This window comes from Propithecus coquereli, unplaced genomic scaffold (genome assembly GCF_000956105.1).
Source record: "Propithecus coquereli isolate 6110/MARCELLA unplaced genomic scaffold, Pcoq_1.0 Scaffold34, whole genome shotgun sequence".
Taxonomy (NCBI): domain Eukaryota; kingdom Metazoa; phylum Chordata; class Mammalia; order Primates; family Indriidae; genus Propithecus; species Propithecus coquereli.
Genome location: NW_012149063.1, coordinates 11344024 through 11370716, shown reverse-complemented (window position 1 = coordinate 11370716; position 26693 = coordinate 11344024). Strand labels below are relative to the sequence as shown.

Here is a 26693-nt window from a genome sequence, read left to right as displayed (position 1 = left end):
CCTAAAAAGCAAACAATGAAAACGATTTTGGAAGAAGCCACTTTATCAATTTAACCAAAAACCATAGAATCATTAGTTCTCAAATTAGCCAATTTCCACAGTAAAAGAAGTGCAGAGAGTAATACAAGAAGAGTGAGTGTAAACAAATACAGAGGAAATTAAAAAGAGCCATCCACAAACCCTTTGACTAGAGTAGCAGTTTGCACCGTGCATTGCACAGCCTATATACCCCAAACGTTCTGTGAAAAGCTTCATGAGAACTCTTCCTCCTGGCCTGGAAATTCACATAGTGCATTGACATGGTGAAGGCCGTGGGGAGTTCTGCAGGGGGAAAAAAATGCCTTAACATGTTTAGCCTAAAGTGGCACAAGCATTTTGATTACAGAAACCTTTCTTTCTTTAATACCTATTTGATATCCCCTCAGCCCCCAGAACTGGAAATATGGAGAAACTGAAAATGTGATTACCAGATTTGCCATGTCCTTTCTTTGCATATTAAGGAAGCCCCTTCTTCTGTCTTGATTTTTATTTTTTCTAATGTGAGAAGGTTCAGGGCACAAAATCTTTAGCTTACTTAGAATTAAGTCTGATTCCCTTGCAGGGTTACATCAGATAAGAATAAGGCTTACTGAGATTTAAAACAAATTACTTCCAAGTACGTTATTTACCCTCTGATTAGGTTATCGAGGCACACATTTTAAAACTCTGTCTTAAAGCACTTCCAGATTTTCATCCCATTATTCAAATCCGATTACCCCTACTGGAGCGCCTCGCTTTGGCAGGCTTGACCTCTGACTTTTGGTTTTCAGGTCCGTGTCTCCAGCAGCGAGGATCTCCACGTCCCCCATCAGGTCTGTTAAGTCTCCTTTACTCGTCCGTAAGACCCAGACGTCTGCCGTGGCCATGGGCCCCGAAGTGCCTCCTCCTTGGAAGCAAGAGGGCTACGTGGCCTCCTCGTCTGAGGCTGAGATGAGAGAGACAATGATGACAAGCTCAACTCAGATCAGGGCAGAAGAGAGATGGGAAGGGAGATACGGTGTCCAGGAGCAAGTGACCGTCAGCGGAGCTGCGGGCGCTGCCGCCAGAGTGTCGGCCAGTGCTGCCTTCGCGGCAGGGGCTGTCGATACTGGTGCTAAGGAGGTACTGTCAGAACTGTTTTGTTTTGTTTTTCCTTATTTTACGTTCTGGTTTCTTTGACCAGACTTCTACCATGAAACTCAGTCTGTGTAGGTTGGAGGAAAATGGCATATGAACATAAAAATGTAACAGAAACTGAAGACCAAATTTGGTCACTATGCTTCGTAAAGGCTTTTTAAATTGGGACTCAAGTTCTAATCTGTGAGGTTTACATAAAATACAGGTTTTAATGACACAGACCCTATATTTCTTGGCAATAATAAATGCATATATATGCATATATTTTACTTCAGGAAGTTCTGTTTCCATTGTGCTTTTTTATCTTCTACCAGGTATATTGTTTAAAAAAGTAATCTACTTGGTCATTTCCAATCCAGGTGAAACAAGAAACTGACAAAAGTGCAGCTGTTGCGACTGTTGTTGCTGCTGTTGATATGGCCAGAGTGAGAGAACCAGTTATCAGTGCTGTAGAGCAGACTGCTCAGAGGACAACTACAACCACGACTGCTGTGCGCGTCCAACCTGCTCAGGAACAGGTATGTGTGAGGCCACTGGGGGCACCTGCAGAGCCAGGCCCTTTGGTGCCCATTCACTCACACACCATCCACTGAGCTTTGTGTGCAGAAATCGCATGATGGACCAATGCACAAATCATTCTGAAAGCAGCACTGAGCCAGGCATGGCCCAGACTTCTAATCCTAATGAGCAAAAGGTGGTCTGAGATACCAAAGATGTTTAAGATGTAAATACCACAAGAACAGACCAGATCAGAAATACCTAGGCTATATCCAGCAAGCAAAAGTTACCCATGGTACTCAAGGTATCAAGGGACTCCTGGTCGAGGAAGGGAAAGGGTGTCTGGAGACAGTTAGCTAAACAAGAGACCCCTCAAATCCAGAGCTCAGCAACTTTACGAGCCGGGCATGGAAACCACTATTTCAGGGCAGACATTACATTTCTCTAACCTTCCCCCAAAGGACCTTTGCTTTTACTTTCCTCAAAACAAATGTGACACTTGATTCATAGCTGAACAGTGTTATAAATCCAGAATAATTTCCCATCTTGTATTTGAATAGATTTCCTGTTATAGTTTAAAATCACTCTAGCTTTCCTCCTTATCCTCTCTTGTGTGACATTTATGTCTTAATCCAGATATATTATTGTACCTTTTTGTATATAAGATGCATTAAAGTGTTTCCTTCCTTTCCTCTATGAAAATCAGGTACGAAAAGAGGCGGAGAAGACTGCTGTAACTAAGGTAGTAGTGGCCGCCGATAAAGCCAAGGAACGAGAATTAAAATCAAGAACCAGAGAAGTAATTACAGCCAAGCAAGAGCAGATGCACGTAACTCGTGAGCAGGTGAAAATGGTTTTTGATTTGAAATTCATTGATGTTATTACATGTGTCAACATAGATAAGAATCTTTACCATGAAGGGTCTTGCTTCTTGGGCCACATGATTGTTATCACGCTTAAAACAAAAACAAAAAAACAAAAAACCCTTGTAATATGTGTGTATTTCTGGGGACTGGATCTCAAAGTCTCATAGAGTCACTGGGTGCTCCCCTGCGTAGATGAAAGGCACCTCTGTGGACACGCACTAGGAGTAGAAAGGGGTCTCACCTACAGTGATCTGGGAACCCACTAACTAAATGTGTGACTGTGGGAGGGGATAGGAGTGTAAAGCCAGGAGGGAGAAATAGATGCTGAGGCAGGAATGGGGAAGAGTGGAAGAGAACACTGAACGTATCTCGCTTTGAGAAGCTTAGCCACCGCTTCCTGGCTCCATGGGAGGACAGTTGCATGTGGGTTTGGAGTGGAATGCACAGCATGGCCTTAGGAGGCCAAATGACCAGAAAAGGTGAAAAGGACAGCCCCATGATTGGAGGCATTTGGGCACAGACTGGATGAGGCCAGTTGGCCGGTGGAGCCAATTGTCAATTGAGTGGTTTGAGAAAATGAACTTTCAAGTCCCTTTCAGCCCAGAGATCCTGAGCTTCAGTGATGAGATATCTAAGAATGAATAGCAAAGAGGCAAATGGGAAAACTGCCCCCCTACGTACACATATACCTCAGGCGTCCACATGGAAATGCAGCATCCTTAGGGGGGTTAAAGATTTGGAAAAAATTTTGCCAAGAATATGTGCAAAAAAATTTCTCCCCATAATGTCTCAATTTTAGAAAAATAAGTCTTGATACTCCAAGCCATCATTATATTTAGGAAAACTTGCAAAACAAAAATATTCTATAAAAATGGATTATAAATTATCCATGCTTGGTTTCTCACAGATAAAATGGAAGGGTCAGACAAAATTACTCCTAAGACCTTCCATTCTAATGTCCTATATGCCAAGATTATCTTTAGATGACAATTAGCATGGAATAATATTGCCATATATCTGTTTATAAATGTTGGAAGTCTTTTTAAAGAAGACTACAACTCTCCTGTTCAAAATAAACACTGGTGAATTCAACTTATTTTCTCTAAGCAGCCTAATTTATGTTTCAGGCAGAGAAAGAGCGTGGTCATATTAATGAACATGAGATTGTTTATTTTATTTCATGACATCTCCAGAAAAATGGATTTGATTTCTTCAAATTTCTATTTTGTTATATTTAATAAACACCATGCCACTTCCATTGGAAAGCAGGAAATAATAAGGTTTTGTTTTTATCATTGATTGCAGATAAGAAAAGAAACTGAAAAAACATTTGTACCAAAGGTAGTAATTTCCACAACTAAAGCCAAAGAACAAGAAACTAGAATTACTGGAGAAATTACTACAAAACAAGAACAAAAAGAAGTAACTCAAAAAACAGTAAGTCCAATTTTATAAAAATCTTGTAGTTTGTTGACAAATACCACATTCCAGCCAGCTGCATGTACCTGCCTGTGACCAAAACCTCTAAATGGAAAAGTCTTGTTTTGTTTTCTCTTTTTGTTGTTCCTCTATGTCTAGTGTTGAAAGTCTTTCAGGATGAAAATTCTGTTCTTATTGCATTATTTTCCACTCACTTGATCAATTTTCAGAAGATTATCTATGTACTAGCACAGTTTGGGGCACATCTATGAACTTTCTAGACTATACCTAAGTGAAAGATAGATACCATCCCAGTCCACTCGCCCGCTGGTATGGTCAGTTTTTTCATGAATAGCCTGGGCCCTCAGTTACTTAGACTGTAATACACAAACTTTATACAGTTGTAAGACATGCATGTGTATGCACACACACACACACACACATACATACATCAGCCATAAATAACTAAATAGCAAGGAAATGCTGACATCAGAGAAGTGGGGAAATGCTGGGCATCAGAGAAGACTGGTACTTCTTCAAAAAAATGCCCTTAATTCCTGGTTGGTAAACAGTGAACTAGAAGTGTTTGCTGCTCTTGTGCCCTAGAGACATGTAAGGACAATCTCAACGTTACCAAAATCCTTTTCTCTCCCATGCATGAAGCCTTGATGTGTCAGGAGAGAGGCGTCTATTTTGGATTCTTCCATGTTCAGGGGCACCTGTGCTCACCTCCCTTGATCTCAAGCTCTTGGCTGATCTCGGGGCTACTTTTCTTACAAGGTCCAAATGAGAACGCCATATACCTAAAAGGCTGGCCAGAGGCTGCTGGCTGAATTTCCCTCTCTTTATTGTGAGCGAGAGACTTTGAATGCAGCAAGAACCCTACGTGGCATAATCAAGGGCCTAGAAATCCCCGTTATCATTGCAGTGCAGGTGACTGACAAGTTCAGCCAGCCTGTAATTTTCCAGACATTTGCCAGTAGCCACTCACTGTGTTCTTTAACTTGTCACATGTCTCAAAGATGACACTTTTTCAGTTCTAGGACAATTTGCTAAGGGGCAAGTTGGCAGAAAAGAAGCCCATTCCTCAGGAAAACAAAAATCTCTATCTTTAGCACAGGTGTAGGCCCCTGAAATGGGAATGTGACATTTTCTCTTTCACCACTCAGCTTTCTGTATTCTGAATGTTGCGAGGCTGTCTTGCCATTTCTTTTGTATCTTTTGAAACTCAAATCTTTATTTTACTCTAAAAACTAGATAAGACAGGAAACTGAGACAACTGCTACGTCCATGCTGATAGTTGCCACTGCAAAGTCCCCAAAAGTAGAAACAGTCTTGGGAGCTCAAGAAGGAATTGCCACACAAGAGCAAATGCACCTAACTCATGAAAAGGTGAAGACCTCCCGCTGATGTGAAAGTCACTCTTGCACCATTTCATTTGCGAGCCACCTGCATTTTCATCACAGATCTTACCCATCACTGCTTCACCTCCTTCTCTTCTTATAACTCAAACAGAAAATTCCTTTTGCCATCCAGCTATCTTTCACTGCCATCTCATTCCTAACTTTCAGATTTGCTTTGAATTGTTACTAATATGATATTATATTGATAATTCACTTTAATATCTTCCTGTTGAAGTAGACTCCAGTACACAAGACAATCGATAATACAAAAAATGATGTGCTATTTATGGCTCTACTGGAATTTCCCATCAATTATAGTAAGAATAACGTGAAAAAGATAATTAACACTCCTTAGCCTTTTATTGCTAATCACATTTTTTTTCTTTTAAACTAGACTTCTTATTTTTGCCAGTGAAACAGTATGGATGATCAAAGCAACTCCAATGATATATTAAAGTGTAATTAAAATGTTCTGGAATAAGAAGAAATTTTGCTTCCTTTCTCAGTTTTGATTTATGTTTCTTTTATTAGAGGCTTATGAAATTTAATGACTATTTCCTTACCTTTTTTTTTACTATATGATCAGATAATGAAGGAAACTAGAAAAACAGTGGTACCTAAAGTCATAGTTGCCACACCCAAAATCAAAGAACAAGATTTAGTATCAAGAAGTAGAGAAGGCATCACTACCAAAAGAGAACAAGTTCAAATAACTCAGGAAAAGGTGAATATAGATATTTGAGATGTGCAAAGTTCATGTTTAAACTATTTTCTAGTAAACTATTAATATTAACTACTGTATAGATGAATTATTAATCTGTATATTCCCTTTTAAACCCCTAACTAAAACCAAAATGGTAAATATGTGACTGATTACCATTAATTTTATCTGCACATTTGATTTTCATCCACATGTAACATTTGTAATTCATTTTATTCACCATTATCCTTTGCATGAAAATTAGCATTTTTAGCTTAATTTTTTTTAAGTGCCGCCACGTGTGGCCTTGAGGCCGCAGGTTCCCCACCCGTCCTTTCTGCGTTTTGTGATTCTCACTCAGTATATACAAACATTACCAGGTGCACGGTAATTTCTCTTATGCGTTTAACCCTGAATAACTTCTTCTTGCATCCCAAATAGGAGGGGGGATGGGTCATATCATATGTGTCTGAAGCCCTGTACAACTAAAATCTTGATTTTACTATAATAATCAGATGAGAAAGGAAGCTGAGAAAACTGCCTTGTCTACAATAGCAGTTGCTACTGCTAAAGCCAAAGAACAAGAAACAATACTGAGAACTAGAGAAGGAATGGCTACTAGACAAGAACAAATCCAAGTTACCCATGGAAAGGTGACTATTGCTATTCCAAGTGTGAGATCCCTATTATAATACATTAATACCAAATCTCATGTGAAATCCCATTGTAATAACATTAATACCAAATCTCTGAATTTATGTATGAGACACTATTAACCAAATTTATTTTTTGGACAATTAAATAATTGGAAACTAAAAAACCAAATTATGTATTGTTATTAATATTATTACATATTCCTTTCCCCACTTATCTCTTTACCATTATTTCAACTTTTTATTAACCAATGAAAATCTTCCAGAAGTTGATGATTTGAAATTGCATGCAGGCTAATTTTAAGAGACTCTATGAACATTTAAAAAAAAAAAAACACAAAAGTTGTATAACTAAATGATAAATCTTACTTACTGTCAAGAAGATGTGTGTTTTGAGGGGTTATAAATTCAGTATATTTCATTACAAAGTATGGACTTCCTCCAGTAAATTACTCATAATTTTCCTCCTGTGGAACTTTATTTTTTTTTTTTTTTGCCCCTGTAATATCAGGTGAGAAAATAAGCTGAGAAAATTAGAGTGCCTGCTGTAGCAGTTCGCATTAAAGCTAAACTAGATGCAATATTAAAATCTAGAAAAGGAAGTATCCAAGCAGAACAATCACACCTAAACCATGAAAAGGTTACTATATCTATTTGTAGCTATGAAATTTCCGTGAATTAAACTACTTCCCATGACTGTCATTTACCCTAAGTGAGCTATTTACCTAATTTTATTCTTTATTGCTAATATATAGTATCTGGAAATTAGCAACTGAAGTTTTTCAATTTCATTAGCATCATAGCCTGAATCCTGTTTGTATTTCCCCCGATGTCATTTTCTAGTTCTACATGTTTGATTTATATTATTCTAAGACATGATTTAAGGTAAACTTTTTAAACCTTTACCCAAGGCTAATATTTAATAGCATATCATCCTTTCAGAAGCCTCATAGATGGTAGAAATTTCACGATGCAACATAGTTCATGAGTGATTGATTTTTAATTTTATTTCCATTCTAATTTTGTCATAAATTGACTATCGTATTTTTGTGTTAAAAATTAGCTAAGGATGGAAGCTGAGAAAATGTCTATACCTAAGGTAATAGTTACTACTGCAAAATCTATTGAACCAGCCACACTGCCAAGAACTAGAGAAGGATTTGCTATTAAGCAAGAACAAATACATCTTTTTCAAGAAGAGATGAAAACTGATGCTGTGGAGGTGAAAAGCATTGTTTCATCCCATTTCATCAACAACTCTCGTAACTTTTCATCCATCATGAGTTGTCGTGCTTCTAGTGTTCCATCTAATTGCTTAACAGATCAACAGAACATTAGAGATGATTAGATTCAATCCAAGTTCTCCTTTTCTGGTAGTGAAAAATCAGATTAAATAACACTTTTCTTTGTATCTCCTAAATTTATTGTCAGCATTTAACCCGTGTGAATTGGGGTCTCCTAGTCCAATTCATCTTCCTGCTTATCCAGGTTCCAAAAATATGAAGGATATTAGAGTCCACTAAGAAATAAAAGCAGCTACCAGGATAGTTTTATAGTTGTCCACCAAACAGCCTATGTATGTGGATTTGACATATAATAATTCAACAAAAAATAGATGCTCCCTCAATTTAAAATATCCTACCATAATTAATATTTTTTCATAAGTTTTAAATTACAAACAAGATTTATGTATTTCAGTTGTGCAATATTTAGTCAAATGATAATTTCTTTGAGCCTTAGTTTTATTATTGTTAAAATAAATAAAATTAAAACTTAACCTGCCTACTGGTTGAAAGGTTCAAATGAGATATAGTGCAAATGTAATCACTCTACAAGCAAATTATGTATCTATATAAAATACTAAATATATATATGGACTAATCTTTCTATATATTTAGTGTAATCTGTCGAAGATGTTAGTATTTTAAAACATCTATAAAATTAAAGTCAACTAATTGCCTATATACTTGAAAAAAGAAACAAAAAAATTAACACTTAACTCACCTAAGCTTCATGTATATTTTATAATTTCTTCTAAGATGCAATCTAAAGTGAAGATGGTATTTGCAATCCCTAAATGCCTTGTGTCTTCCTAGAAGGAAGCACTGGATAAAGCCCAGGATCACTAGAGGCCCAATTTCATCTCAAAAAGCCTCATTTGTATCTTAAATGGTTCAGAGAATAATTTTTACAGATATATAGGTAGCTTACTTGAAAAATATTTGAGATGCATTCTGGATTCTATTCTCAGCAGCAAAGAAAACTGAGTGTTAATAATATATTTCAGCCTTACTTTTAAAGTGCACTGGATGAACATGGCTATATGATTTTTGTGATATGCTGTTTCCAAGTATTGCACAGAATCCTAATATGTAAGCCACATCACCTCGTTTGCTTTCTTTGCAAGAGAAACTCCTTTGCAAATTGTGTTCCCATTTAGCTTAATCTGATTCATAGAAATGAAGAAATACAATTTGTTTCCTTCTTCGCTCTAACTCCCAGTAATAATGAAAGTAAATTAAACTCCAATGTGAAAGGTTGTTCTCTTGAAGCCAAACATGATAACACTTTCATTTTAATCACAATATTTTCATTCATGTGCTTTTCTTTCATTTGTGTGTTTTAAGAGAGATATTTTCTAATAGATTAAACAAATCTTATCCCTAGGGAATCATAAGTAAATTTCTGTGCTCACTCTGTGTTCATGAGCTTTCATGTTATCTCCGATTTGCATGCAACCATATAACTCTGTAGTAACTGATTTTTCTGGATGGGATGATGACGATATTTGAGTACACTTTTATCATTGCTGTCACTGCGTCAACACCGGACTACACGATCGACAAGATGATAAAAAGAATTGGTGAAGATAACCAGCTCCAGAGTTCTGATTTCCCAATTGCTAATTGACTGTCTGCCTAGATAAATTACCGGAAAAAAAATCTGCTTATAAGTTTATATTCATATTGTGGTTGTCCTATGTTGTGTCTATGTGATTTAATGTCTAATATAATTAAGCAGATATATACAGTGTATCTAAATAGATGTCAGTACAATATAATAATCAATGACATATTAAATTCCTGAAAGCATTTCTGAGTTCCATTTCCGTACACATTAACATTGCTGCATCACATAGGTGCCACCTACTTATCTGTCATGCCTTTAGGCATTTGTTTGTTCTGAATGACTAGGAGGAGATGTCCCAGGAGACTGTCCCTAGGAGATGTCCCAGCCTAACTTTGACATTACCGTGTACTAATTCCGGAAACCTTGTCTCTAGGTGGACGTTGGAAAAAAGGCTGAAGCCGTAGCAACAGTTGTTGCTGCAGTGGACCAGGCCCGAGTTAGAGAGCCCAGGGAACCCAGGCATCTTGAAGAATCCTACGCTCAGCAGACCACTTTGGAATATGGATATAAGGAACATGTTTCTGCTGCAAAGGTAGCTGAGCAGCCCCAGCGTCCAGCCTCAGAACCCCACGTTGTCCCTAAAGCAGTCAAGCCTAGAGTGATCCAGGCTCCTTCTGAGACTCATATCAAAACTACTGATGAAATGGGAATGCACATAACATCACAGGTGAGCCTATACCTGCTATTTTTCACCCTTTTCATGGTAAAGCAGCCTTAAATTAACTGCTGTGGTCATCTGTGGAACAGTAGTATCACTGAGTTTCATTTCACTGCAGATCAAGAAAAGTACAGATCTAACAACTGAAAGATTAGTCCATGTGGATAAACGCCCCCGCACAGCAAGCCCTCACTTTACCGTTTCAAAAATTTCTGTTCCTAAGACAGAACATGGATATGAGGTAAGAAGTTAAAGAGCATGATAAAGAAATGTTTAGCTCAAAGGAAACAAGTATCTAACCTGCGATGTAGAGTAGGTTTGGTGTAGGCCAAGGTGGGCCTCTTTGGGGTGATGTGTGTTTGCATTCATGGTGGATTCAGATGGCCCTAACATTTGGTTTCTGAAACTTGCCCGGCAGGGTGAGCCTAGAGTAAGTAGTAGGTGGGTATCTTGCACCTTTGAGGAGACACAAACCATACAAGCTTCTTTTTATTTCACATGTCAGGGAGAGCTCAAATTCAATTGATTACTATGGTTCTAATGATTTTGTAAAAGGTAGTGTATTACACAGTGGAGTTTTCCTTATGCTGTGAGACATTTTAGAGTAACTTAACGATGAATGTATTTCATTAAGAAAGACCGATGTTGAGAAATCACATGTTCATATAGTCAGTACAGCAAGATGGAGAGGTGGTATTGTGTGGTGGTTGGGTTGGATTGTGGAATCAAGCAGACCTGGATTAGTGGCCCTTGTTAGCTCTGTCATCAAGGTAAAGTGAAAATACATGTAAAATACAAGTAAAAATACATGTAAAACCCTGAGCAAGCTGACAGCACAAAATAACCCTCAATATTGGTCATTATTGTTATTATACACATCCAAGAAATAGAATCCAAACCTTCTATACCTTCAAAGAATTGTAAGGTACATATAATGCCTATATCTGGGATAGTCCCAAATTACTATTGAAACCAAATAACCATAGACAGCAACAGAATAAAACAGTAAGAAAACTTCTAAAATGTTTTTCTGAATGTCTCCATTTTCACCTTTTAATTCAGATTTGTGGCTAAAACCCAAATATGCTCTTTCAAAGTAGTTCTTAGGAATTTACCAACTATTTTAATAATTTCTTGATTTTGAATTTCCCACTGTAGTATTTTCAAAAATAGCATTTATCAGAATGGTTAAGTGAAAATTCATGACTGAGTTTTAGAAGAGCCTGTCCTTTTACGATAAAAGCTGTAAAATAAGGAATTCTTAATACAACTCTTTTAAAAAGATATTTTAAAATATATTTTACAAATTAACAGGAATGACAAGGAGTTTTATAATTGGCTTATCTCTAACTGACTTTTCATTAACTGTAAGAGTGATAATGAGAGCATTAGAAAATGGACCATATAGATTCAAAGTCCGTCCAGGAATACTAGTGCAAAGCACTCCTGAGTGATGACTCAGAGGACAGTTAAGTGACTTTATTTTCTGACTCCTTTTCTACACAGGCATCAATAGCCGGTAGTGCTATTGCTACATTACAGAAAGAGTTATCAGCCACATCTTCTGCTCAGAAGATCACCAAATCGGTGAAGGCTCCTACTGTGAAGCCCAGTGAGGCCAGAGTAAGGGCAGAGCCCACCCCCTCGCCACAGTTCCCCTTCGCTGACACACCAGAGACTTATAAGAGCCAAGCTGGCATCGAAGTGAAAAAGGAAGTAGGGGTGAGCATCACTGGTGCCACCGTCCGTGAAGAGCGCTTCGAAGTACGGCACAGGCGTGAAGCCAAGGTTGGTCGCTGGGCTACACGCTGTTTCTTGATCCACTCGCATGGAGCAGGGCCAGGCACTCAGCCAGTTTGTACTACAGAAATAGCCAGGCTAGAATCTTCTCTTCTCCTTTACCGTGCTCGCACTTAATTTTATTGAGCATGGTTTGCATCAGTGATCCTTTTCTCACATTATTTTTATAGTTCTGGATGTGTTAAGAGTTGATGATATTTTTCCCTAATTTCGTGGACATTTTGTAACATCCTCTGTAAAAATCATAGGTAACAGAAACAGCAAGAGTACCGGCACCTGTTGAAATCCCTGTTACTCCACCAACTTTGGTCTCGGTGAGTAAAGAAGTTGATTGTGTTGGACCCTATTTATATCTGGTCAAATCATTTTAATATATGTTTGCAAAGGTCAGTTTCTCAATCTAATAGGAAAATGGCATTAGTGAGTTTACAAATGCTAATTTTTTTTCAGCATATTATGGGGGTACAGATGTTTAGGTTACGTATGTTGCCCTTGTCCCCCCTTCCCCCCCCAAGTCCAAGTTTCAAATATGTCCATCCTTCGGGTGGTGCACATTGCACTCTTTGTGTATGCATATACCCGTCCCCTCCTCCCTCCTACCCCTTCCCCCGCCGCCCAATATCCAATAGATGTTATTCTTATATGTGCACTTATGTGTTGATCAGTTAATACCAATTTGATGGTGAGTACATGTGGTGCTTGTCTTTCCATTCTTGGGATACCTCACTTAGTAGAATGTATGGATTAATAAAATGTGGTATATGTATACCATGGAGTACTATTCAGCTTTAAGAAACAATGGTGATACAAATGCTACACATACTCTGGTGTATGGTGATACAATACAATACAACAATGGTGATACACATATTCTTTGGCAAGGAAAAGGGAAGTTCTGTGTGGTAACCATCACTCATGTATTCAGACAATCTAATGAGCTTCTAATATGTGTAAGGTATTATTGCAGGAGCTATGGAGATAAAGACCAATCCTACCCTCTTTGAAATTTTTGCCTTGCCACTGTAGAAAATGTACCCAAAAGACCATAATAAAATATTAAAAGTGCTAAGCACCACAACAGGAGAACCCACAGGAAGGATAGAGTCATACTAGTTGGAGATACCATGGCAAAGCTTTGTTGCATAGGTAGCATTTGCTGTTGAGCCTTCCAGCTTCATCAGGATTTGAATATGTGAGGATAACAGAGGGTACAGCATTTTCCTATCATATGGTGTTAATACCTTAGAGACTTGGAAATATCTTGCATTAATTTCAAATTGGGAATGTTCCAATTTCAAAGGGAGTCTCTTTACTGATATTTCTAGAGTTCTGATGAAAAGGCCATTTTGTGGCAATTAAAATGTGCGAGTTCAAGCCCCACATTTGTTATAATACCAGGGATGATGAATGAATATGTACATGTATCATTATTTCCTTTTTCTTCTCTCTTCAGGGCTTAAAAAATGTGACTGTCATAGAAGGTGAATCTGTCACCTTGGAGTGCCACATCTCTGGATACCCATCCCCAACAGTGACATGGTACAGGGAAGACTACCAAATCGAAAGTTCTATCGACTTCCAGATTACCTTCCAGAATGGAATTGCTCGCCTTATGATTCGCGAAGCCTTTGCAGAAGACAGCGGGCGATTTACTTGCACCGCTGTGAATGAGGCTGGAACCGTCAGCACTTCCTGCTATCTAGCTGTGCAAGGTTAGTGGCCACCCTCCCAAGGTCCCCATGCACAAGTTGTTGCTCTAATCGAACGTTCTTTTTCACAATACCTTTTCTGCAACCTCATAATAATGTCCCGTTTTGGAATTGGGGTGTAGATTATGGGGCCAATTTAACTGTCAGTGCTAAGCAGGGGTCACTAAATGCCTCACTTCAATGAAAAACGTTTGTCTTTTTTTAGTGTCAGAAGAATTTGAAAAGGAAACAACTGTGGCTGAGAAAATTACCACAGAAGAGAAACGGTAAAACATTCTTTTACTAGTTAGCTGCTGATCTAGTACAATTTTGATTTTCAGTCCCTTCTGTATTGGCAAATTGCAGCCCAGGAGCTAATATAAAAGGAATTCTCTTTCCAGCTTTGTCGAGTCAAGAGATGTGGTAATGACTGACACTAGCATCACAGAGGAACAAGCAGAGCCCGGAGAGCCTGCTGCACCATTCTTCATTACAAAACCAGTGGTCCAGAGACTGGTGGAAGGTGGGAGCGTGGTGTTTGTATGCCAGGTTGGCGGCAACCCAAAGCCCCACGTCTACTGGAAGAAATCTGGTGTTCCTCTAACCACTGGATACAGGTATCTTGCTGACTGAATGACAGTGTTCTCTGTGACTTGTGTGAGTTATGTGTGAAGCCCAGAGTGGAATTTACTTGCTCCACTAGCCCTAAATGTGGGCTCTGTCATTGTGGAGCTGCCTTAGTTTGTTTTGAAATATTTTCACATCTTTGTGCAAAGTCTTAGTAAGAAATAAAGCTATGTGACAAAAGTGGGTGGAAGACATATTTCTTTACATTTTAGTTTAATTCATTAATAATGCTAGTAGACAAAATACTGTGGATTTTTATACAAACACACACACACACACACACACACACACACACACACACACATATACACACTCTTCCAGAAAGGATTTGAGACCACTTTCAGTAAAAACATGTAATAACTAAGTCATTAAAAGATAAAAGAATAGGAGTGATGTTATGAAGAAGAAAGGTAGTTATGCACGGAAATCTATGCTAATAAATTTTCTGCAAATGAATACAAATTTTATCTCCAAATTTCCTGAAATTTAAGACAAAAAAGGGCAACTTGATAATCTAAAAATGTAGGTGTTGTATCTTAATAATAATCAATATAATATACCAGAGAGTTAATACTGAAATATTTATGAGAATTTATTGTTTTGATTATTTATTCCATCTTCAAAGAAATAATGAACAAAATAGTGAACAGAGGGAAAATACCTATTGTTTAAATAACATCATTTGCTAACATGAACACTGAAGCCACTTATTTTTTATGTCTGATTCTAGCAATATTATAGTCTATTATTTACTTTAAAGAATACACATATTCTTTAAAATGAATATTTTAACTTGTTTGGCCATAATTATCACGTCTATGAATTTTCCCCATTTTTAGTAATCTTATAGTTATAATCTATGGTGGAGCTTAGTCATGTGTTCAGGATCATTGAATTTTACATCACAGATCCATTCACAAAGAAGTCCATTTCTTTTATTCACATAAGGTTGTTTATGACCGATTTTTCTATTTGTTCATTTTCATAAAGATACAAAGTGAGTTACAATAAACAAACCGGTGAATGCAAACTGGTGATTTCTATGACTTTTGCCGATGACGCTGGAGAATACACTATTGTTATTCGTAATAAGCATGGAGAAACTTCTGCATCTGCTTCCTTGCTTGAAGAAGGTAAGGGCAACTCTAAGTAGTTCTTGTGTGCATGATGAGAACTGAAATGCAGGGAAACAGCTGTGCCATGTGTTTGCTGAAAGACCTAGTGCTGCATCCTGGTACACCTCCCTTTCTTGGTCTTGGCTGTATAAGAAATGTTTTAGACCACATAGCCTCAAAAGCCACACTGGCACTAAACTGAGGTTCTAGCAATAGCTTCTATTTGGTGCATTTGTTTCTAGGCATACCATGCCTCTGAAAATGCAGAGATTCTAAGTCCAGTTGAATGCTTAATAAGAACATTAAAAATTAACCTATGTTCTTAACTCCTAGCTGATTATGAGTCACTGATGAAGTCCCAGCAAGAAATGCTTTACCAGACACAAGTGACTGCATTCGTTCAAGAACCCAAAGTTGGAGAAATAGCACCTGGATTTGCATACTCTGAGTATGAAAAAGAGTATGAAAAAGAACAGGCCTTGATTAGAAAGAAAATGGCCAAAGATACTGTAATGGTCAGAACTTTTGTAGAAGATCAGGTGAGCATAACAATAATGACCAACTAAACTATTTCACAAATTATACTTTCCTTCCACAGTGCCCCTTTTTGTGTTTGATATTTTCATTTTCAAGTGATAAAGTCAGGGTTAGACAACTGTTAGTAGGTCCAAGTTCACTGCTGACAAGTTTCCTTAATCTTCATGGCATGCTGCACTTGTGACTTTAGAAAGAGGGATTACATGTATGCAACGAAATAGGACTTTAGAAATGGGGATTATATATATATTTAGAGCAAGACAAATATTAGCATAACCAAGTTCATTAATGCCAAGATTCCTTCATCTGTCTGATAAATATCCCAGATGTAACCCATACTCTTGGAATACCATTTTACCCAAGGTGCCACGGCATCAACTGACAAAGATGACTGTGATGCAGATTAAAACAAACAAACAAAAAAGCCTTCTAGAGTCTTCTCCCAGTTAAAAACTTCAATAATCCTTAGCTCTGAAACAAATACATATCCTTGAAGAATTTCCACCAGTGAGGATGTATCTTTTTAACAAATCGTCATCTTTTTACTGCATAGGAATTCCATATTTCTTCCTTTGAAGAGAGACTTATTAAAGAAATTGAATACAGAATAATAAAGACTACATTAGAAGAACTTCTTGAAGAAGACGGAGAAGAAAAGATGGCAGTTGACATTTCTGAATCTGAAGCTATTGAATCAGGATTTGATTTAAGACTCAAGAATTATAGAATTCTTGAGGGGATGGGTGTCACTTTTCATTGCAAGATGTCTGGCTATCCATTACCCAAGGTAAAAAATATACATGTATCATACCTCTGTGCCACAGTAAAGATACAAACAGGTTACAATATAACTATTTTACGTAAAATTTATTCACACATGCATGGTGTTCTTTGCAGATTGCATGGTACAAAGATGGCAAGCGCATCAAACATGGAGAAAGATACCAAATGGACTTTCTACAGGATGGCAGAGCTAGTCTGCGTATACCTGTTGTTCTTCCAGAAGATGAAGGAATTTACACTGCATTTGCCAGCAACATCAAAGGAAATGCAATTTGCTCAGGGAAGTTGTATGTGGAGCCTGCTGCACCACTTGGAGCTCCAACTTACATACCCACACCAGAGCCAGTGAGCAGAATCAGGTAAAACTTGTAAAAATTCACATTGTTTAGCATTTAAATTGTTTTAAAACATCAATATGCAAGTAGCAAATTGCTATTTTTTTTAAAAAATTGAGGGCTGAGGTAGCACAGAAACTTACCATTGGCAACACCAATGATTGCCCAGAGTTTTTGTTTCTTGCCTTTATCTAAGATGAGCAAAGAATTTTCATTAGTGTTTCATACTATTCATTTTTTAGTGCTACAGCTAATATAACAGTAGCTCTAATTTCTTTAACACTTGATCTTTACACATTTAAATTTACATGGCAACCCCAAAATAAATAGATGATTATTACTGTTTTAAAAAGGGGAGCACTGAAGCTCTGGGAGCCTATGAAAATTATCTTAGTTCATCCATCCTATAAGTGGTGGCGACAGCATTCAAAATCCATGCCAGTCTGACCGCCATGTATAAATAGGATTTTGTTTTGTTTTGTTTTCAAATATAATTCCTAAGTTTTTTCTCCTCTTAGATAAAAAAGTATATTTTTCTTTTTTCATAAATGTATTCATTGGTTTATTTAACCAACCAACATTTATTAAGATGTTTTGGTAGTTGAATCAAAAAGAGGTGGTGATTAAATAGATCCAGATGGTAAGGAAAAGGCACTATTAAGAATTTTTCCAAGATTTTGAACCTTGGTACCTGGATGTATTGAATGACTAGTGACCAAGATTGAAAATATGGGAAAAACATAGCTTTGGGGGCAATTATAATATATTCTGTTTTGGATCCTAATGAGTTTAAGATGCCTTTTTAATACATGCAAGAAGTAAATTCTAAAATAACGTTAATGAATAAAACAGAAAAAGATTTGTTTTGCTGAATTTTCTTTTCGCTTCTTGAAAATATTCCATTTGCCTTTGTTTTTCAGATCTATCTCTCCACGTTCTGTGAGCAGGTCTCCTATCCGCATGTCTCCTGCAAGGATGTCCCCTGCAAGGATGTCCCCTGCGAGGATGTCTCCTGCACGGATGTCCCCTGCACGTAGGCTAGAGGAAACAGATGAATCACAACTTGAGAGACTGTATAAGCCAGTCTTTGTATTAAAACCCGCTTCGTTCAAATGTTTAGAAGGGCAAACTGCCAGATTTGACTTAAAGGTTGTGGGTAGACCCATGCCAGAGACACTCTGGTTTCACGATGGTAAATACAAGTTTTTGTTCATCAATCATTAAACACAAAAACAAGTTTATGTGTGTGCCTAACAATTTAAAAAAACTGTTTTAAAATCAGTTTTCTTCTTTACTTATTTTTTTTGACAGGCCAGCAAATTGTCAATGACTATACCCATAAAGTAGTCATTAAAGAAGATGGTACTCAGTCACTAATTATTGTCCCAGCAACACCCAGTGATTCTGGGGAATGGACTGTGATTGCCCAAAACAGGGCAGGCAGATCTTCAGTTTCAATGCTTTTAACTGTGGAAGGTAAAATAAAATTAAAATAAGGAAATTACCTCATATTATAATTTGAGTTATAAATGCGTATTCCAACCCTACTCAACTCTAAATCATGACCTCTCTCTTTTAGCTGTGGAACATCAGGTAAAACCAATGTTTGTGGAAAAACTGAAAAATGTCAATGTAAAGGAAGGTTCCCGACTTGAAATGAAAGTCAGAGCTACGGGTAACCCCAACCCTGACATTGTATGGCTGAAAAACAGTGACATCATTGTACCTCATAAATATCCCAAAATCAGGTAAGTGTGTTTGGAAATAATAAAACTAAGCTCATTATATGAATCCAGTAACCAAGAAAGCAATGCTACTTCTATATTGATGGTTTATTTTTTACTTTATATAGAATTGAGGGAACCAAGGGAGAAGCTGCCCTTAAAATCGATTCCACTGTCAGCCAAGATTCTGCCTGGTATACTGCAACTGCTATTAATAAGGCTGGCCGGGACACCACAAGATGTAAAGTAAATGTTGAAGTTGAGTTTGCAGAGCCTGAACCAGAGAGAAAATTAGTCATACCACGAGGAACATACCGAGCAAAGGAGATTGCAGCCCCAGAACTGGAGCCCCTCCATTTGCGATATGGTCAAGAACAATGGGAAGAGGGTGACCTCTATGACAAAGAGAAACAACAGAAACCATTTTTCAAGAAAAAACTCACTTCCTTAAGACTCAAGCGCTTTGGGCCTGCCCACTTTGAATGCAGACTTACACCAATCGGAGACCCAACGATGGTGGTGGAATGGCTCCATGATGGAAAGCCACTAGAAGCAGCCAACAGGCTCCGTATGATCAATGAATTCGGGTACTGCAGCCTCGATTATGGAGTTGCATATTCTAGAGACAGTGGTATCATTACTTGCAGAGCCACTAACAAATATGGAACAGATCACACATCCGCTACCCTGATTGTTAAAGATGAGAAAAGTCTCGTGGAAGAATCTCAGTTGCCTGAGGGGAGAAAAGGCCTACAGAGAATTGAAGAATTAGAGAGGATGGCTCATGAAGGTGCACTTACAGGTGTAACAATAGATCAGAAAGAAAAGCAAAAGCCAGACATCGTCTTATACCCAGAGCCAGTAAGAGTACTTGAAGGCGAGACCGCCAGGTTCCGCTGCCGAGTAACAGGCTACCCTCAGCCCAAAGTCAACTGGTACCTCAACGGGCAGCTCATCCGCAAAAGCAAAAGGTTCAGAGTTCGCTATGATGGCATTCATTATCTCGATATTGTGGACTGCAAGTCCTATGATACAGGTGAAGTGAAGGTCACTGCAGAAAATCCTGAAGGTGTGATTGAACATAAAGTGAAACTTGAGATCCAACAGAGGGAAGATTTTAGGTCTGTCCTTAGGCGAGCTCCTGAACCAAAACCTGAATTTCATGTACACGAACCAGGAAAGCTTCAGTTTGAAGTGCAAAAAGTGGATAGACCTATTGATACCACTGAAAAAGAAATTGTGAAGTTGAAAAGGGCTGAAAGAATTACCCATGAAAAAGTATCCGAAGAGTCAGAAGAGCTGCGTAGTAAATTCAAGCGCAGAACAGAGGAGGGATATTATGAAGCCATTACTGCCGTGGAGCTCAAGTCTCGCAAGAAGGATGACTCCTATGAAGAACTCCTGAAGAAGACAAAAGATGAACTTCTCCACTGGACCAAAGAGTTAACTGAAGAGGAGAGGAAAGCCCTTGAGGAAGAAGGCAAAATCACTATTCCAACTTTTAAACCTGATAAAATTGAACTAAGTCCTAGTATGGAGGCCCCCAAAATCTTTGAAAGAATCCAAAGCCAAACAGTGGGTCAAGGATCTGATGCACACTTCCGCGTCAGAGTTGTGGGGAAACCAGACCCTGAATGTGAATGGTACAAAAATGGTGTAAAAATCGAACGGTCCGACCGAATCTACTGGTACTGGCCCGAGGACAACGTTTGTGAATTGGTCATAAGAGATGTGACTGCAGAGGACTCTGCCAGCATCATGGTAAAAGCCGTCAACATAGCTGGGGAAACTTCGAGTCACGCATTCTTACTCGTCCAAGGTAATTTGAATGCCTTTCATTCTGTATCCATGAATATCCATTAGTATATTTCTTTTCTTTTCCCATTGCTCAAATTGTGAATTTAATTTTGTCTAATGTGCTTTGCCCCCCTCCTTTTTCTTGTAGCCAAGCAATTGATCACTTTCACACAGGACTTACAAGATGTTGTTGCTAAGGAAAAAGACACCATGGCAACCTTTGAATGTGAAACTTCAGAGCCATTTGTCAAAGTGAAATGGTATAAAGATGGGATGGAGGTTCATGAGGGAGATAAATACAGGATGCACTCTGACAGGAAGGTCCACTTCCTCTCTATACTGACCATTGACACATCTGACGCTGAAGACTATAGCTGTGTACTTGTGGAAGATGAAAATATCAAAACAACAGCTAAACTTATTGTTGAAGGTAGTAAAATGATTATTTCATTGTTTACTTAAGTTTTAAAGTCACCTTTAGTATGTGATAAAATTAGCTATACAATTTTTCCTTCATCAAAACAATTATTTGGGAATTGGATATAAGCTTCATAGCGAGAATCATTAATTTATGTTCCTAATTAAGAATATTGACAATTCAACAATTTGGATTTTTATATGTAGTATTATTTTGATGTCTTGATTTTAAATTTTTTTAAAAAATCAAAATAACTCCTTTTTATTGAAAATTTACTTCTCAGTCCATCAGCAGGTAGATATTAAGAATATTCCTGGTGGTATGGGGGAGATAAGAGATATACAAGGCGTTATCTCTATCCTAAGCCTGGATGCATAACTCTCCAGGGAAATTGATTTCTCCTTATCTTATATTTCAGGTGCAGTTGTTGAGTTCGTGAAAGAACTTCAGGACATAGAAGTTCCAGAATCATTTTCAGGAGAGTTAGAGTGTATCGTATCCCCAGAAAATATAGAAGGCAAATGGTATCATAATGGTGTGGAGCTTAAATCCAATGGCAAATACACAATTACGTCTCGCCGTGGACGTCAGAACCTCACAGTCAAGGACGTGACCAAAGAGGACCAGGGAGAATACAGCTTTGTCATTGATGGGAAAAAGACAACCTGTAGACTAAAGATGAAACGTAAGTCTTCCCATTCCCATCAGCGAGCAGTGAGCATCATTATGGTATAGTGACGAGAATGACTGTAACATTGTTTTTCTCCCCATATTTCACAGCCCGCCCCATTGCCATCCTACAAGGACTTAGTGATCAGAAAGTCTGCGAAGGTGACATTGTTCAGCTTGAAGTTAAAGTCTCCTTAGAAAATGTGGAAGGCGTCTGGATGAAAGATGGCCAAGAAGTGCAGCCCAGCGACAGGGTTCACGTCGTGATAGACAAACAGTCTCACATGCTGCTCATTGAAGACATGACTAAGGAAGATGCTGGGCATTACTCCTTCACCATTCCAGCCCTTGGGCTCTCCACCAGCGGGCGCGTCTCTGTCTATAGTGAGTGTTACTTATATAGTTTTACGTTTACATCGCCAAGTGAGATAAAGCACTTTAATGAGCAGACATTTTAAACAAAATTCATATTTATAATTCTTTTATTTGTGTGTGTGTTCTTGCAGGTGTTGATGTGGTAACACCTCTAAAAGATGTTAACGTGATTGAGGGCACCAAGGCTGTGCTCGAATGTAAGGTCTCAGTCCCTGATGTGACTTCCATTAAATGGTACTTGAATGATGAACAGATCAAGCCTGATGACCGCGTACATGCCATCGTCAAAGGCACCAAGCAGCGACTAGTGATTAACCGAACTCATGCCTCTGATGAGGGACCTTACAAGCTGATGGTTGGCAGAGTTGAAACTAGCTGTAATCTCTCTGTAGAAAGTAAGAACTATTCTATTTAACTAATTATTTTAAGGCTTCCACTTTCCCACTGTAATAATAACCAAGTGATTATTTTCTTTTTTCCCCAGAAATTAAAATTATCAGAGGTCTCCATGACCTCACCTGTACAGAAACCCAGAATGTGGTCCTTGAGGTTGAGCTGTCCCACTCAGGAATTGATGTCTTGTGGAATTTTAAGGACAAGGAAATCCAACCCAGTCCTAAATATAAAATTGAAGCTCATGGAAAAATATATAAATTGACAGTGCTAAATATGATGAAAGATGATGAAGGAAAATATACATTTTATGCTGGAGAAAATATGACATCTGGAAAACTTACTGTGGCAGGTCAGTACATTTATCATTTAATCTATCAGGCATAATTATTTTAATTTGAGAAACTGTTGCCCATTTCCCCTCAAATTCCCATCAGTTTCCCACTTCCATGCCTCTGCCTCTGCTGTTCACTAAGACAATAGTACCCTCAACACTGCCCCCACCAGACAAAATTACAAATGTTCTTCCAGGCCTACCTCAAATGCCACCTCCTCCATGAAGCCTTCCCTTAATCTCCTCATTTGTATAGGATCTCATCCTCCTCCAACCCCAGCATCACTTTATGTGTGCTTCTTTCATTGCTCTTCTATACTTGTCTTCTTCCCCATTTCCTCTTTCCACACCAGGTATAAATTCCTGAAATCTGCAATTGCTTCTTTTTCTTTGTGTGCTCCAATATGTTGCACATGATAGATCACTGATAATGTTTGCTGAATTGAGCTTTATTCAAACTTTCCTCCTCTAAAGAGCTATTTCTTTTTTTAAGCACTCTTGCTTCTTTAACCTTTGTTTCTTTTATTTCTTTCATACTTTTTTATAAACCCAATGAGTATTTTTTAACTGCAACTCAATGTAGCTGTGTATCTCTTATGATAGGAAGTAGAAATAAGACCATTTTCATTTGGCAGAAATCCTTAGCTTTACAATGAAGAATAAAAAGTGTAAACCAATTGCCAACAAAAAACTAGAAGCCATCGTTAATTTGCTTGGTTCATTACAACTTAAATATTGAGGAATTGAGATATTACATTCAGATTAAATTGTGCTGTCCATGTCATGGTATATGAGCAAGTCACATGATAAGGGTGTGTCTTATTTGTTTTGAAAGCTTCGTGGTTTATACTTTATTACATTATAAAATTTCCTCAGAGATTTGACCATGAAAAGACTTTTAAAACAAAATTTTAAATTCCACACTTTAATACATGTAAGATAAGTTACATGGTTTTAAATGTGTGAAAACAAGAATAAACTATGAGCTTCTCTGTGATTTCACCCAACTTAGGCCAGACACTGCTAGGAACTCAGGACACAAAAATAAATAAGGCATGATAGTTTTTCTTGAGGAATTCACAATTTAGAGAGGGACAGATACCTAAGCAGCTAAAAAAATTGTTAAAGCAGCAATTATTTCTGCCAGTGGGTGACAGCAGTAGAGGTAATTTGGGAAACTTCATAGGAGAGACGACATTTGTCAACACTGATTTTTAGTATACAGGAATCTCTATCTTATAGAAACATTGATGACTTGGACATTTTCCCTAGCAAATTTTTTTCCAATCAAATATCAGACATATTCCCAGGAAGTAATCCTTAAAAAACCAAGTAGAATGCTTTTGAAGAAGAAGGAATTGAGTTAGAGGCTATCCATGTGGTATGCTATGCATTATGGTTGTAAGAACTCCATATTAACAGTTCCTTTTCCTTTGCAAAACTTTCCTGATTCCAGTATTTTTCCTGGTTATACGTCATGCATACTTAGAATAAGGGATTTCTGTGGTACCTTTTCAATATGGGTAATAATAATCTTATTAAACATTTCATGATGTTTAAAATCATGTTTTTAAATTTGATGTTTTATATTTAATTGTGCACAAATTTCTTTATTGTGTAAATATTTTTAAAGGACTTACTTATGCTGTACTTCTCTTGTTGCAAAGGGGGGGCCATCTCCAAGCCACTCACAGATCAGACTGTAGCTGAATCCCAGGAAGCTGTGTTTGAATGTGAAGTTGCCAACTCAGATTCTGAAGGCGAATGGCTGAGGGATGGCAAACACCTGCCACTGAGTAACATGGTCAGAAGTGAATCAGATGGCCGCAAAAGGAGACTTATCATTGCTGCCACCAAATTAGATGACATTGGAGAATACACCTACAAGGTGGCCACCTCCAAAACATCTGCCAAACTCAAAGTTGAAGGTCAGTGATATAAGATTTGTCCTTTTTAAATCATATTACATTCTTGACCATTATCATTTTAAATTTAACCAAATGATCTGGCCATTTTATATACCATAAATTTTCATTTCATGAAATCATTATAAATTGTCTAAACTTTCTTTTCTAAGCCACAAGGTACGAAATTGCTTATCGAATGTATTTATATGAAAAAGCCATTTCCTAAGTTAAAGCTCTGTGACATAGCTAAACCAGACACTCCAAGTCTCCATTCCATTTTACCCATGTCCAATCAGTCTATTACACTATTAGTACATGGCTATGCAAACTTAATGCCATTCGAGTATAGAAAAAACATTCAGGCGTAAAGTGCACACGTCCAATTGGATCTCAAGTTTCCCTAAATAATCACAGGCGTCTTTTAAAATAGAGGTGCTACATAACTGCAAGATGTCTGATAACCATTGTTTTGCAAGATGACTGGGCCCTGATCTTGTTCAGGACTTCTTTTTCTTGATGGTACCATCTATATTTTCTAAACCAATCATAAATTTGTCCTCAGCTGTCAAAATTAAGAAGACTCTGAAGAACCTCACAGTGACAGAAACACAAGATGCTGTTTTCACCGTCCAGCTCACACACCCTAATGTCAAAGGTGTCCAGTGGATCAAAAATGGGGTTGTGCTACAATCCAATGACAAGTATGATATCTCAGTCAAAGGGGCAGTTTACTCTCTGAGAATTAAAAACTGTGCCATCGTGGATGAGTCTGTTTACGGCTTCAGACTTGGAAGGCTAGGAGCCAGTGCCAGACTGCACGTTGAGAGTAAGTTGACTCAGAAACACTTTACAAGTAGCCAACCCATGGTTACCATCAAGTTAACCATCTTACTGCATTGCTCCAACTTTCCTCTTAGCTGTCAAGATCATTAAAAAGCCAAAGGATGTGACTGCCTTGGAAAATGCCACTGTTGCCTTTGAAGTTAGTGTTTCCCATGACACGGTTCCAGTAAAATGGTTCCATAAGAATGTGGAGATTAAGCCGAGTGAGAAACACAGACTGGTCTCAGAAAGGAAGGTCCACAAGCTGATGCTGCAGAACATCACCCCCTCGGATGCTGGGGAGTACACCGCTGTGGTGGGGCAATTGGAATGCAAAGCCAAGCTGTTCGTGGAGAGTAAGTATTAGGCGGCCCCTAGGATGCTTGCCTGGAGGATCCCCAGGTATTCATTGATTTATTTTGCTTCACTTGTTTTTTTAAATAAACTATCTTAACCAAAGTGCTTTCTGATTTCCCCAAGCATTACATATTACAAAAACCATGAAAAATATCGAGGTGCCTGAGACCAAAACTGCATCCTTTGAGTGCGAGGTGTCCCACTTCAACGTCCCTTCCATGTGGCTGAAGAATGGTGTGGAGATTGAGATGAGTGAAAAGTTCAAGATAGTTGTGCAAGGAAAGCTCCACCAACTGATTATCATGAACACCAGCACAGAGGACTCGGCGGAATACACGTTTGTCTGTGGCAATGACCAAGTCAGCGCCACACTGACAGTGACCCGTAAGTAAAAAAAGCAAAAAAAGAAAAGAAAATATATAGAGAGAGAGAATATTCAGTAGACTCATTTTTATTCCATATCCTACACTTTCCTGAGTATTTACTCAAAAATCCCTGATTGAAACATCTACTATGTGTTCACACTGAGTTAAGCACTAAGCACTCGCATCTCCGCCTGGATACAGTTTCCCAAGTAGAGTAGCATTGAAAGGGCCTGGAAAGATGTTCCAGTGTCTGTCACTTGACATTTCTATTTCTCTTGTCAGTTGGCATCATCATGTCCAGGAGTACATGGAAGCTATCAAAGCTCATATCTCTGAACTGTAATCGCCTCAACAGATGTACAAGAAAAATTCCAGGTTTTCATTC

The 26693-nt window shown here is 38.1% G+C and overlaps 1 protein-coding gene across 1 annotated transcript in view; it reads left to right on the top strand.

The window, feature by feature from the left end:
• TTN (titin) overlaps nucleotides 1–26693 on the top strand; it is a 274373-nt gene that overhangs the window by 10576 nt on the left and 237104 nt on the right. Inside the window, exons 7-37 of the mRNA XM_012650762.1 lie at nucleotides 810–1140; nucleotides 1515–1673; nucleotides 2360–2497; nucleotides 3825–3956; nucleotides 5196–5330; nucleotides 5928–6065; nucleotides 6557–6694; nucleotides 9978–10271; nucleotides 10381–10503; nucleotides 11769–12050; nucleotides 12311–12376; nucleotides 13516–13774; nucleotides 13977–14037; nucleotides 14152–14367; nucleotides 15368–15510; nucleotides 15826–16031; nucleotides 16583–16816; nucleotides 16927–17171; nucleotides 18068–18339; nucleotides 18459–18623; nucleotides 18727–18895; nucleotides 19000–20690; nucleotides 20817–21098; nucleotides 21505–21771; nucleotides 21867–22139; nucleotides 22262–22525; nucleotides 22615–22875; nucleotides 24525–24785; nucleotides 25327–25590; nucleotides 25682–25942; nucleotides 26067–26327. Coding sequence (XP_012506216.1) covers nucleotides 810–1140; nucleotides 1515–1673; nucleotides 2360–2497; nucleotides 3825–3956; nucleotides 5196–5330; nucleotides 5928–6065; nucleotides 6557–6694; nucleotides 9978–10271; nucleotides 10381–10503; nucleotides 11769–12050; nucleotides 12311–12376; nucleotides 13516–13774; nucleotides 13977–14037; nucleotides 14152–14367; nucleotides 15368–15510; nucleotides 15826–16031; nucleotides 16583–16816; nucleotides 16927–17171; nucleotides 18068–18339; nucleotides 18459–18623; nucleotides 18727–18895; nucleotides 19000–20690; nucleotides 20817–21098; nucleotides 21505–21771; nucleotides 21867–22139; nucleotides 22262–22525; nucleotides 22615–22875; nucleotides 24525–24785; nucleotides 25327–25590; nucleotides 25682–25942; nucleotides 26067–26327 — 7991 coding nt within the window. The remainder of the gene's footprint in view (nucleotides 1–809; nucleotides 1141–1514; nucleotides 1674–2359; nucleotides 2498–3824; nucleotides 3957–5195; nucleotides 5331–5927; nucleotides 6066–6556; nucleotides 6695–9977; nucleotides 10272–10380; nucleotides 10504–11768; nucleotides 12051–12310; nucleotides 12377–13515; nucleotides 13775–13976; nucleotides 14038–14151; nucleotides 14368–15367; nucleotides 15511–15825; nucleotides 16032–16582; nucleotides 16817–16926; nucleotides 17172–18067; nucleotides 18340–18458; nucleotides 18624–18726; nucleotides 18896–18999; nucleotides 20691–20816; nucleotides 21099–21504; nucleotides 21772–21866; nucleotides 22140–22261; nucleotides 22526–22614; nucleotides 22876–24524; nucleotides 24786–25326; nucleotides 25591–25681; nucleotides 25943–26066; nucleotides 26328–26693) is intronic.